The sequence below is a fragment of the Astatotilapia calliptera genome, chromosome 17 (assembly GCF_964374335.1).
Source record: "Astatotilapia calliptera chromosome 17, fAstCal68.1, whole genome shotgun sequence".
Lineage (NCBI taxonomy): Eukaryota > Metazoa > Chordata > Actinopteri > Cichliformes > Cichlidae > Astatotilapia > Astatotilapia calliptera.
The window spans coordinates 5,843,566-5,857,530 of record NC_137438.1 but is presented as its reverse complement, the minus strand read 5'-3'; the positions used below and the strand labels follow the sequence as shown (position 1 = coordinate 5,857,530).

The following is a 13,965-nucleotide window of genomic DNA, read 5'->3' as shown; positions in this document are numbered from 1 at the left end:
GTCTTCTTAGAATTTATTGTAGTGGAGTTTAAGATGACAGAATTATGGGTTGGGCAGGAAAGACAAAGATTTTCTGCTGCGTCACTAGGTGGAGTGTTTAGTGTGTGTACTAACTAACTTATACCAAATGATGGCAGAAAGTTCTTTTCACTTTTTGTTAGAAAAGGTGACAATCGCGTGTTACCACAACAACCATGACAATTCAGCATTTTGGAATCTTTTGTATGGTATAATAGTGTGATAATTATGGTACAGCTAAGGCTGAAGGGAATGTCACTAATTTGTTTGGAAATCAGAGTGTCTGATTATTAATTGTTGCACTGACAAAGTAAAAATGATTTTTATGACTCTTTTAGATATAGACTGTGGTCACGTACCACTCGGATTAGGGGGCACCTGTTCCCCACGGGGACATCTGAGCTTCAGTGGTCAGTTCCCTCACCAATCTGGTCCCATGCATATGCATTATTGGACTGTGGATGACTTCCATTATCCAACACCCCCTAAATGCCCCCGGTGTACCCACCGCAACTCCCTCTGTCATCCACTGTCCACGCACATGGCTGCAGTCCAGAGCCTAAAAATGAGAACTAGCTGGGGGTGTGAAATAACTACAGGAAGCTGTACAACTTTGTCCCTCTTCCGTCATAATCTCACTGCTGACACACAGTATGGTATTTGAAGAATGCAGCAATGGATGTATTTGTAGCATTTACGTGACACAGACATTAGTCATGCTACAACCATGCCAAAGTCATTTTGAAAGGACAGAATCCCCCCCCACCGAACACAAACATGAGCCAGAGCAGCTTCAAATGTCATTACGTTTTTTTTAACAGCAAGGGGTAGATACTCAGTTACACAGTACCAGTTTTTCATACTTCTACACCTCTCTCTCTCTCTCTCTGCGCAGAGTCCTCCTCATCGCTATAGCCATTCTCTCCTTATACTCTGTACACCTGCTCCTTGTGACTGCTAAGGAAGGAGGTTGGTATTTGCTCTTCAGACCTTTAAACATTTTTAAATGTTACGACGTTAAATGTTATGACTGCTGATTAAGGGATTACAAGTGTATGTTTCCACAGATGATAACATTTTATATACAGTATTTAATTGGGAGGTTACTGTAGGTCACAGGGAGGAGTATGACGCATGAGAAAATGCTCGGACAAGTGATTGTAACAGCACAAAAAAGTAATTGCTGTTATGCCAACTTTCGTTGGAAATCTCCACACCCTTACCTAAAGGCATTTGAAGAAATGAGAATGAAGTAGTTATTGCAAAGATAACTTTTTTTTTTTACAAAGAAGGGGCTAAGTAAGAATTGCAAAAGAGACTGTGTAACATACACCTGATTGTCTAGTTAAGGCTGGTATCCTTAGTCACTCTCTCTGTTCTGGCAGGATCCCTCATCTATGAGAAGCTTGGAGAGAGGGCATTTGGCTGGCCCGGAAAAATGGCTGCATTTGGATCAATAATCATGCAGAACATTGGAGGTAGGCCCTAAATCAGTGTATTTCAATGAAACATATGTGTTTTTAATTGCATTACTGGAGCTACAATAATATCTGTAATGTGCACCTCTAAAGAAGTATTTGTAGTTTGCATGAAACCTGAAGTTGCCCTTGTTGTCCTCTTGCAGCGATGTCCAGCTACCTCTTTATAGTGAAGTATGAGTTGCCAGAAGTGATCCGCGCATTCCTGCACTTAGAAGAAAACTCTGGGTGAGAATGGGCTCCTCTAAAGATGAAGCAAACTAATGTTCGTGTGCCATCTCTTGTGGTCTAACCTTGTGTTGTGTTTGCAGTGAATGGTACCTAAATGGAAATTACCTGGTGCTGTTTGTGTCCGTCGGAATCATTCTGCCTTTATCCCTCCTCAAAAATCTGGGTAGGAACACAAGTGAAAACCGTCATATTTTCTCCTTCACATGTTTTGTAAACTTTATCCACTTGCTCCCACCACAGACTGACTTCCAGTTTCACTAAAGTTTCTAAAGTTCGCTTCCTGCTATGTCTCGCCAAATTCCTCAGTGCCTCCATGTTCTTGCAGCTGTCTGTAAAACATACAGACAGCTGTATAAAGCAGCAGACGGGATAAATTCTTTATGTTAGAACTGAATTTGTTGATGATGATGATGGTGGGGTTTTTTGCATCTGTCACTATTTAAATTTGTTTCTGCTCAGATCACACTTGGTTGGTGCGTTTCTTTAATAGGGCTGACAAGCAAGAGTGACACATATAATAGAAAAGGCATCAAAATGCATTAAAAACAGCTATCTAGGTTCAGAGTAAGAAAGGAACTCACTTTTTGTTTTCTCGTTTCTTTTTTAGGCTACCTGGGCTACACCAGTGGTTTTTCCCTCTCTTGCATGGTTTTCTTCCTAGGTGTGGTAAGTTGAGTGTGAGCAATCGTAATATGTGCTAATAATAATGTGATTAAGAATTGTATGTCAAGAGATCAGTATGAACATAAACCATCTGTACGTAGGTGTTTGTCACTTGGGGTATGTTAGCATCTTTCAGCTAATAGTTTCTGTGTTACGGCCTGTTGCCAGTTACTCAGATTTCCGATTTGCCAGTGTCAGGACTACTAACGGAGGAAGTAGATTTTTCTTTCTTTTCATATTTACTTTCCCAGGTCAACACTCAACTTGTTGCCTAAAAGAACAAAAGTGGTAGGGAAAAGGGTCAAATAATTTTTTTGTTACCACGTTTTAATAAATTTTAGTTGCAACTTCTTATTCTTGAAGAAGGTGCAACTAAAACCTAAGATACAGCCTCACACCTCAACTAAGCAGTAAAACAACCGTCCTTAAATTATTTGTTTTAACCCTTCAGTATGGTTGACGCTATAATGGTATCTTTTGGCATTTTCTTGCTAGGTAGTATGACAAAATTACACTAAATGCAAATTACAAAGATGACATTTTTTAACAATATTAAACTCTTGATTCACTGTCACTCCTCACGTGCACCTTCTTTGGTAAAGGAGCCTGCTTCAGTGAACAGTCTTGATAAACCCAGCATGTGCTACCTCCGCAGCATCAAAAAACAGATAATTTTAGCTGCTAACTGGAGAACTCAGTCAATTATTTAGCAACTAAGTTGCCAGTTTATTTTTCTATGGAGTTGAAGGAAGCTAGAAAAGAGCTAAAAGGAGTTTGAAATCACTAAGTTGCTGAGATGCTAATGTTGCTCCGTATCTTTTGGATGTCGTAATAAAAACTGTTAGCTAGTACGTTAGCATACAATATGTGACAATTCTACTTTGAAGAGCACAGTCAGACTTCATGTCAATCTTTTTCAGATAATATACAAAAAAACCCAGCTACCCTGCCCTCTGCCTTTCCTCCATGGCCACTCATCCAATCTCAGCATAAATGGCTCGGACATGCCAGGGCTCTACGCCTTGCAAAACAAGTCTATACAGATGGATTTCTCCCACGCTGACATTTCCCCAGCAATCATTGGCAGCCACGATACCCAGCACTCCACGGGAATACACTCTGAACCTCACCCAGACGTTGAGGAGATGTGCACGCCGAAATACTTTGTCTTCAACTCACAGGTTAGTTCGTTGTACTGGTGCAGAACCTTTGATTGCCTTCACAGTCCATTGCTTATTTGTTATTTTAAGAGGTTTTAGCTTCTGAAATGGAGAACTGTTGGGTTTGTCATTGTACATGTGCAAATATTCACCATTGATCAGTTCCCAATTAATTAGACACTCCAAGACTTTAGTAAAGTTGAAGATAATCTTGTTGCTGGGGTAAAGTCTTGAAAACATGTACACAATGTATCATGGGGCTGTAGGGGTGGAATAGACAAGACACCAGTATGCCAAGCCAAGACATGTTTGACATCTTTGGTGCTGTGTTTTCGGCCTTTGAGTGACAAATGTTTTGTTTAATCTGTGGGCAATTATAATCATAAATCAGGGTACACATTTTAAATGTGGCATTATACTTCATAAAAGCGAGTTAATCCAAATCCAAACTTTGTGTAATAACAGCTCTTACAAATAAAATTTCACGATGATACCTTTCACATAATTTAAGTAGAAAAATGAGACCGTTCAAAAGTAGCAGCTGGTAGAAGTAAAGGTCATTGTATTGTCTGCATGTCATGCTTTGATTGGAGACAAAGAAAGGAAACATATTCCGTGTCTTTTTATGCATACCAGTTTTTATGACCTGAGAAGACAGCAGTGCAGCACTGCTGTGTTCAACTGTCCAGTGCATCAGAAGTCTTAAATGCTGAGGAAAAGGTTTTTTAGTGCTCTCCCGCCTCTCTTTTCTCCTGAGGCTATATCAGCAGGCATTTCTGTTTTACAGCTACTTTACCCAGTAGAAGAATACTTCTCATATATATTACATCATGTTAATGGCTCGTTTCCGTACTTTTTTCATCCTTCCTTAGACTGCGTACACTGTTCCCATCCTGGCCTTTGCTTTCGTCTGCCATCCTGAGGTGCTGCCTATCTATAGCGAGCTTAAAGAGTAAGTATGTTACTTACATTTACATCATCACATCCTGAAAAACCATCAAACATCTTATACATACATTTAAATCATCATATGCTGACCAGTTGCAATGACGTCTTCCAAGAGAGAGGAAGCGAAGAAACAGTTAGTTCTCGATATTCTTGATGTGTTCAAAGCAAAAAAAAAAAGTTGATTAGTAATTCTGACATGGCAAAAATTGTGGTGTCTATGTGGGGTACTCCTAATGTGGATTAGTGGATGCCTCCTAGTAGTGGACCTCTGCCAGAGCTGGTATTGTTTACATTCATCTGGTTTCAGATACCTCCTCGTGCACTGCTGTCAGGGACTTTAACATGGATTTCTAATTAGCATTTTTCAGTAATACTGTCATTTGGGAAGTGCTAGTTGTGAGCTAGCTCCCAGCTACCGCCTCCACCTTATTCGAGGAAACAACAGGGCATTCTGAGGCCAGTCAAGAGATATAATCTCCCGAGGACACACTAGAGAGAAATAGGGGCCTCCTTCCAATAGGAAATGCCTGGAACTCCTCACATATGAGGTGTCCGGGAGGCGTACTCGTCACTTTCCCGAACAACCTCAACTGGCACCCAATCGCTAAGGGGGAGGCAAGTCCTTTGGAGAAAAGTCATTTCTGCCACTTGTGTCTACAATCTTGTTCTGTCGGTCACTACCTAATTTTAACAGACCACCTCCTGCAGAAGTGGCGTGATAATGGTGTTACTTCTGCAGGAAGTGGTTTGTTTTCGACACTTCCTTTTGTGTTCACCCTTTTGTCCAATCCTTATATTTCGATCGTGAAGTCACCTCTCTAAAAGTCTGTGTGTTTGCCATCTACAGTCGGAGCCGGAAGAAAATGCAGAATGTCTCTAACCTGTCCATCCTGGCGATGCTCATCATGTACATGCTGTCGGCACTTTTTGGCTACCTCACCTTTTATGGTATAAGCAACAGTTTAACCAACAGAAAAAAACGATTGGTTTTTGTTTGTTTTGTTCTGCCATTCCGTTCTTTTGTCTTGCTAGAATTCCTATTTTTCCATTTCTTCAGTCTCAGTATTTCTCACGGACTGCTCTTTTATCCCTCTGCATCACAGACAACGTGGAGGCAGAGTTGCTGCACACTTTCACTAAAGTGTACAAGTTTGACACGATGCTGCTGCTGGTGCGTTTGGCTGTCCTCACTGCCGTCACTCTTACTGTCCCCATCGTGCTTTTCCCTGTAAGTACAACCTGCATAAACACACAGTCTGTCTCTGTCTTGTCTTCTGGAAGCCGAAAAAGTTGCCTTTATGGTAAAATATCATGCCTAGAGCTTATTTCTAACCTCTTTCATCACTCGCCTTCATCATTTGGAGCCTCATTTAGGCAGCAGTTTAATTTGATTTACGTCAGAGCACACGAGCACAAACACCACGCCTGTAAATGTTGAACATTGCTGCCACTCTCTGTCAGTCTGCTTACAGACTGTGTTTTGTATTCACTGCAGTCATTCAGAATGTTTTGTTTTTTTTTTTTGTCATTTTCTGGACACAGCTGCTTTTTCCCGGCGTTGGTAAAAAAGAACACACTGTTCAGTTTGGAGCTCCATCTTGTGCCGTCACCTCAAAGCTCAAATGCACAGACGAAGGCTCTTTAAAAAAACAAAACTTTTTTATCACATTAACGCAAACAGGCATACACACTGTAAGATTTCAGCAGTGAGGCCCGACTCTTTTTTACACCCGTTTATGTTGCTCTTTCTCTCAGCATGAAGTCAAAAGTCTGCATGTGTGTGATTTCCAGTCACCACAACTTCACAAGCCACATTCATTCACACGTACGCTTCCCCTCTTACTTGCCTGTCCATACATGGTCAAGGACTAATTTTAGCTTGACCTTTATCTGACTTGAGGAGAACAAGAATGGCTGCTAGACAGAGGAAGTTTCCTGACCCGTTTTGGCTTCCAGGCACTCACGCACACACACACACACACACACACACACACACACATCTAAACTGGGTTTAATATAGAGAAGAGCAGCTGGGGCATGAATTCTTCTCGGAAATACCTGAAGTTACAGCAGACTGCCACCAGGGGGCAGGAGCATTCAATCAGAGGAAAGTGCTGATGGAGAATGATGCAGCAAGTGATGGCATGTTATGGAAACACACTGCGACACCGCACTCACACACACGCACACACATTTATACAGACACATTTCTGTACATCGGTGCTCTCTTACATACAGCCTACACATTTTGTTATATTTTAGACGCATGGATGGAGCTTATGCCCGCACAGTGCCACTTCCGCCTCAGTTCCTTTGTTGTGTTTTGTTATGTTAGAGGGGAATCCCTTCAGCCCCCTCAGTCTCTGCAGTGGAAGTTTACAGACTCGGAGTGGACAGTGGAAAAACCCCGACTCTAACTGCTGCCTTCCGGGCGATAGAGAGGTGGAGCCAGTGAGACGAGCTAGAGAAGAGAAACAGACACAAACCTCTGCCAGGACCGCACAGTCCTCCAATTGTGTAGTTTTGTTGATAAGAAATATGCATCTGTACCCACTCTGTCAATGAGGAAGACAGTGTAATGGACTTACTTTGTTAGCATTATTGTGTTATCGTATTGTATTATTGTAGGGTCTTCACCTTACAATATAAAGTGCCTGAGGCAACTATTGTTGAAATCTGGCACTATATAAAATACATTGCATTGAATTGAATTGAATATTGCGGCCATATGTGAAATTATGTTCAAATCATATCAAAAAACGTAATCCTGGGTATTTATGATCCATGTCTAGTCACTGTGTGAAACATATCCAGCTGAGTCCTTCAAGAGAAATAGAGAGAGTTTGACAGAGGACATAGAAAACTGATAGCAGCAGAGAAACACGAGACTGAAACGGGATGCTGTGATGAATTAGGAAAAAGGCAGCTATGCAGCCTTGGCTTGGAGTTAAAAAACTAATGTGCACGTGGCCGTTTTATCAGCGTTGAAGCTGTTACAAGGAGATTTCTTTTAGTTATCCTGCTTTGCAAACTGATTTTAGATTGAATATGCCTGCATGTAAAGACATGACACATAACATTAGTCAGTCTTGGGTGTACTTTTAACTGGTGACAGTGTGAATGAAGTGACTGGGAAAGTTGATTAACAGCGTTCTGATTAAAATACACAAAGTTGGGGAGGTTTTAATTAACTGACCATAACTATTCCTACAATCACCGTTGCCATAACACTGCTGGAAGACTGGCTAGATCTAGATCCGTGCACGGCGTCGGATCAAAAGAACTGCTCAGTCACAGCAACGCTTATGCCAAGTTTCCGTGTGGCATTTGAGAATCTTGTCTTGAATGCTCCTGACCTTCATTTTGTAGGAAAATGTGGCCAACCTTCAGCTAGAGACTAACTTTAGCTTTATCTGCAGCTGTCTTTGACTCCTGTAGAGGACTATAAGAGACGAGACAAAACTGTATGTGTGGGAGATAAATGTCCACATCACATAAGGCTTTGCCAGGATTCAGGATATAATGAAAGGGTTTTATGTGGAGTCAGACATGCTCCAGTTCTCAGGCTCCAGCAGGAGATGGAAACCACAAAAGACGGCTGTAAGAGAGCTGATTAACACTTACAGCCAGTAATAACTTACTATCATCAACATAAAAATGTTCCTTTTGTAGCTCTGGCTTAAATACATGTATGTAAAGTCTTGTATGCTACAGCTGGTTTCTCTTTACTTCCTCTGCTCCTGCTTTAGTAATGTACATGTGACTGTGAATATTTGCAGATAGCCACTCAAGCTAAATATATTTAATGTGTCATGAGTGGTCATTTCTGGTGATTAATCCAGGCGTGTGAATGTCTTACTTTTTAATAGGTGTGCTCCTCCTAAGTGTGCTTCTGTAAACAGTTGTGTTATTTCAGTCCAGATGTGCTGAAACGCTTCCAAAAGAGCCGAGGGCAAACAAGCCTGAGGGGTCTTCTATTGAATTTAGGTTAAAAGGATGACACTGGTGTCATGCTGGAGGGGACAAACACCACCCAGACAGAAATTACACAACCTCAACACCCGAATGTTGTTCTTGCTGAAGTACAAAGCGTGTTCTGTATGTAAACCTCTGGGAAGGCAGGGCAGTCTGTGCCTCACACAGTGCAGTTGTTGTCCATCAGGATCGGTGTCACCGCTAGAGAGCACGGTTCACAAATATTCTTCTTAGGTTTGCTTGGCTGCATTAAAGCCTTTTGCCTAGAGAAGAAGTCATGGTTTGTAAAGCTTCAGTGGTTCTACAGCAAGGCAACACTTTTTTTTTACATATATATATATATATATATATATATATGTATATATGTATATCCGAGAAGGGGCTTTCCTTACTGTGCTGCTTGTAGTTTCAGTTCACACTTGGTTTTGTCAGTCACACATTTAACTTTGCTCAGAAAAAGTCACATATGCTTGCCTATTTATTACCTTAGATCTTCATCTGTGGTTTGTTTTGGACTGACCGAAGCCTGGCCATACTGATAGGTTAGGAGTGCGCAGATATCAAAGGGTGCACTCCCAAGAGTCATAGTGCCAGATGACAGTCAGATGCTGAATAACTTGAAGCTTTGGAGTGAAATGCTGCGTCCAGGCTCTAGTTTTCCAAGCAGTCCTAATTACGCTGGTGGGAGTAAAGTGAAGGTATGGGTTGGGGCAGTGAGGAGGGGCTGTTTTAAAACGGCTAAGAGAGAAACTTGGGTTTGAATCGTTCATTTTATCTGTGCTGTGAGCCACTAGTTTGTCACAGAGAAGAAAGCACATGCTGGCAGCAACAAAAAAAGAGAAAAGGCGTAAAGACACGCCTCCTCCTCTTCCTCCCCCCCCCCCCCCCCTGGGGCTGAGCCCGCCCTCCTCTCTGCACTGGCTGATGCAATCCCATAGTTCCATTGCGCTGCGGGAGATAATCCCAAACAGTTTTGAATGGGCGCTGTAAGCAGGGCTCTTTGTGACCTCTCTCCCAGAGGCTTACGGGCTAAAGGGGCCTCAGGTTTTACCTGATACCTGCAACCTTTCACCCAGTTCAGGCTTTAACAGGTTGCCTGTAGCTCAAGGATCTCCTGGTTTTCTCTGACTCACACACACACACAAGTTCATAACTCTTGACACACTTCAATCACTGGCCAAATGTGAGGAATCGGCTTCAGTCGCAGGCTGGCAGCCGTGCATATTTGTTAATGATTCGGTTCTTTGACTGAGACAAGAAGAGAGCAACTGACTTTAGTGTTGGAATAAATTGTTTTTATCAAACAAACGTTTATTTCTCTATTTACAAGAAAGCTGAAAACACTGTTTCACCACATTCATCACCACTATGTCACTGTTTCTCCTAGATCCGTTCGTCCATCACCACGTTACTGTTCAGCGGGCGAGAGTTCAGCTGGACTCGCCACTTGCTGATTGCCGCCTTCATCCTGGCCTTTAACAACGTCCTGGTCATCTGTGTCCCCACCATCCGGGACATCTTTGGCTTCATCGGTGAGTCCTGACACTGAGTGTGAACAGAGAGCAACATTTCTGCCCTTTCAAAAAGACACATGAACCCAGAGTGAGTCAGTGAGGTTTGCCGGTTCACGCCTGATTGGCACCTTCAGATGAGGGATTGTTTAATTGGATAAAGCCGCTGGAAGTACAGAGAAGCTTAAAATGTCAGGTTAAATCCTTACCTGGTGAGGATTCTCAGGTTTAAGATTGTCAGGAAGAACACTTTCCTACTCACCCCCTTTTTAATAAAGAGTTGCCAGCAGATGCCTGTGCACATGTTCTGTTGGAGCAAAGACGATCACTTCGAGCAAAGTTTAAAAAAAAGAAAAAAGAAAAATCAGCTCTGCAAAACTAATCCCTAAATCAAACCGAAGAGTACTACTTTGTAACTGAGTACCAGCACCTCAAATCAATACTTAATGGCATGCCTATAATATATGAGGCTTGATGCTTTATTAAAGGTATTTTAAAAGCTTATGTTATGCACCTTAATTATTAAAAAGTCTAAAAAACACAGCTGTCACTCAACGTGTCACTTAAAGAATTCCTCATAGTGATTGGTCTGGCTGTTTGTTTCAGTTGTTGTCACCTGATGGCAGATTCAGTTTTCCTCTCGGTTTAATTGCAGGCGCCTCTGCAGCAACAATGCTCATCTTCATCCTACCCGCTGCCTTTTACCTGCGCCTGGTAAAGTCGCTGCCGTTGCGCTCCCCACAGAAGATTGGGGTAAGTGTACAGAAACACACTCGCAGTGACACACAATGCTTTCTGCTGCTGTCTCACTGTATTGGCTTTCTCCATGTATCCACTGAGGGCCAGATGAATGTGATCTGCCAGAAATTTCCACAGACCCCTTCTTTCTTCTGTGTATCTCATCAAGCTGAATCCCTTCTTGTTCTGTCTCTCTCTCTCTCTCTCTTCAGGCAGCCATCTTCCTGGTCATGGGAGTCATCTTCATGATTGGCAGCTTGACGCTTATCGTTCTTGACTGGATCCACAACCCCCCAGGCTCTGGGGGACACCATTAAAACACTTTTCTACCGTCTTCAGTTTCCCATTTAGAAGTGCAGCCACTTCCTTGACTGCCCCACAGCAAATCACTTGTTTTCCGTACCCACTGGTTTCCTTCATTTCATCAAATCGTTATAGAACCTCAGGCTATAGACATGAGTGCAGCACTGGGTTAAGACATCTTCAGTATCCTCCCAGAAAGTCCCACTGGAGGGGATCCTTTTAGCTTAGTTTGTATTTTTTTTTCTTTTTTCTTTTTTTGGATGTGAAACGACACAAATGAAAGAATCACAACAAGGGGTACCGGTCTCTGGTTTAAAATGCCAACATGCCACCGAGACAGCTTTAGATCGTCACCATCATCTTGATGATCATTCTTTTCCAGCTAAGAAGAAACAACAATGAACAGATACTCTGCAGCCTGTACTTGAAGCTGGAAGGGCTGGAACGATCATGTAGGTCCATCAGTCCTCTGTGAACTTTAAGGAGTCTTTTGGAGTGTGCCATCATCCATGGAAAAAGGAGCACATCTAGCATTGTGTTCAGTAGTAGCTGTGTAAGAAGCCATTACTATAATTATTACTACTATTTCCTAAAATTCCTGCGGTCGATTAAGCATTCATCTCTTCTCAAAATGACGGTTGATGAGCAATTTAATTCCATTTTTTATTTGGGAAATTCAACATCGATTTGCTGCTGTGTTACGTATTAACAACCAGAAGCTTTGCCAAAGTTGGCACGCACAAACAATTTTCTTTAGTAGAGTTATGCTAGATATTTTCAGCTCCAAAAAGACAAGGATCTTCCTTGCTGGTCTTTTTTCATTTCGGCTGTGCACACAAGATTAAGTGGGTGCTTTCAGTATTACTGTTCACAGATGGATCTAAATATGCAAGATACGAATGTACATAATTAAGTGTATCTACTGACAAAATGGTTGTTGTATATAATATCTTACTTGGCCTCTTAAGGCTGTTTCCCATTCAGCTGGATGATCATTTCCAACTAGCAGTATACATATACCTGCTGGAATCATTATTAAGGCACATACAGTAGAACTCATGAGATAAACATTGAATTGTTTTTTTTTTAAATAAGTAATTATATGGGGAAAAAATAAGTATGCATTTTAGACAATTTTTAAAAAAGATCAGCTAAAAAAGATACATATGAATAGGTTGACCTAAATATTACAATTATTTTAACTCGTGCCATATTATGCTCAAGAAGAACTTTATTCGAATGTACGTCCTTTGTTTTTGTTTTTTTGCATAATTATATGCTATTTAGTTTGAAGTAATTGTTTGACACTTTGTAAAAGTTTATGAGTTAGATGCGAAGATTGATAACAATCTCATGTAGGCACGTTAAGTAGGAAGTTAACCTTTTACTGTCAGGCCTGTAGGGATTGAAACGCTCCATTAAAGTGTGATGCAATGCTTAAACATTTACGGATATATAGAAATTAATTTAAGGAAATATAATATTTCAGTTATTAAGCTTTAGAGGCTGTGGTAGGCAAATTTTAACTTTACGCCAAACCATGCTAGCTAGTCAGTCAATATGCTAGCGAGGGCTAACAAGTCTCCAGGTTCCTTTGTTTTTACTTGGCATATAAACGAGATTGTTATCAATCTTCACGTGTAAGTCTTGACAATTAAGTGAAAATGTTCCCTTCACACACAAAATATCAAAGAGCAGTAATTTTTAGAAGTAAGGGTGCGGTAAATAATAACTAACAAAGAATGCTTCAATACCTAGATGACCATGCTAAAGGTGTCAGCCATTTTTAAGTATGTTGTGAAGGGTGTCTACCAAGATCCCAAGTTGCAACTCCAGATGTTTTACCTCAACATCTAAAGCTAAACATTTGGATATCCCCTAGCAATATATTTTTTTATATATATATAATTCTTGATGTTTTTTTTAATTTAAAAGAATAATATACAACCGGTAATCGTATTCATTATTTTATTGTGCCTTCTGAATTCTTGGTATTGTAATTGGCTTTTGAAACAGGTGCCTTAAATGTAACAGTGAATGGCGGCATCACAACCTCAGACTTGTTCCGTTTCACCGCTTCTCCCGTGCCATTGCGAGTCACACGCAGCCAAAGTGGACAGCATTTATAGATCCTTTGTGGATCTACGTACATAAAAACAAATAGATATTTCAAATGAAATAGTATATAATGTGCATGTTTTTGGCCTACAAACATGGTCTTTTTGAACAATTGTATATGCTCTGTAAATAATCTTTATTTTATGGTACACTGACACTCATTGCTTGTGAGCGGGTTGATGGATGAATTCTACTTGACTTCTTCTGCAATCCGTGTTTGTTTTAGTTTCTAAGTATGTATTAGACCTTTTTTTTCTCTTGCTGTCAGACAGTAGTTTGTTCTGGGTTTTTTTGGTCCTATATTTGAAGCTTGTATATTTGTAGAAAAGTTGTTCGCTATATATCTGTTTTCATATTTTAACATTAACCTGTCGTCACAATGCATTAACTCAACAGCCTACTTCCCAACACGGTTTTCCCAGGAGTCTCAGAAATAAGGCAACTGGGTTTATGTCACTAGCTGACCGTCACTGGGTTGAATTTTAAAGCCACGATTAAGCCGTGTTGATATTAAACATGTAATTTAACACTCAACAAAATTAGGACGAGACAAGTATTTTATGACCACACTACAGGAAGTTTCTTACAAGACACGTTAGTCATCTGTTACAAGACCAAGTGGTTCTTTTGCTATTGCACTGTGCAATGCAGTGTAGCCATCACTTAAACTAACATGTACTGTAAGCGTATATCTTTATGCATAAGAATCTTCCACGTTCACCAGCTCAAAGCTTTACCAGGACAATCATACACCATTGCTGGATGTATGTCAGTGGCTTGTGACGCATTGGTGTCATAGACATCTTTAAAAAGCCCAGTTTT

The 13,965-nt window shown here is 40.9% G+C and overlaps 1 protein-coding gene across 20 annotated transcripts in view; it reads left to right on the top strand.

Moving 5' to 3' along the window:
* slc38a4 (solute carrier family 38 member 4) overlaps positions 1-13,510 on the top strand; it is a 31,462-nt gene extending 17,952 nt beyond the window's left edge. For all 20 annotated transcript variants that reach the window (XM_080291818.1, XM_080291813.1, XM_080291810.1 and 17 more), the window contains 12 exons: positions 914-987; positions 1,404-1,496; positions 1,643-1,724; positions 1,808-1,890; positions 2,335-2,393; positions 3,311-3,571; positions 4,423-4,502; positions 5,346-5,446; positions 5,602-5,726; positions 9,861-10,005; positions 10,640-10,737; positions 10,935-13,510. In XM_080291818.1, the coding sequence (XP_080147944.1) occupies positions 914-987; positions 1,404-1,496; positions 1,643-1,724; positions 1,808-1,890; positions 2,335-2,393; positions 3,311-3,571; positions 4,423-4,502; positions 5,346-5,446; positions 5,602-5,726; positions 9,861-10,005; positions 10,640-10,737; positions 10,935-11,039 (1,306 nt within the window). In that variant the 3' untranslated portion in view covers positions 11,040-13,510. The remainder of the gene's footprint in view (positions 1-913; positions 988-1,403; positions 1,497-1,642; positions 1,725-1,807; positions 1,891-2,334; positions 2,394-3,310; positions 3,572-4,422; positions 4,503-5,345; positions 5,447-5,601; positions 5,727-9,860; positions 10,006-10,639; positions 10,738-10,934) is intronic.
* The last annotated feature ends 455 nt before the right edge of the window (positions 13,511-13,965 follow it).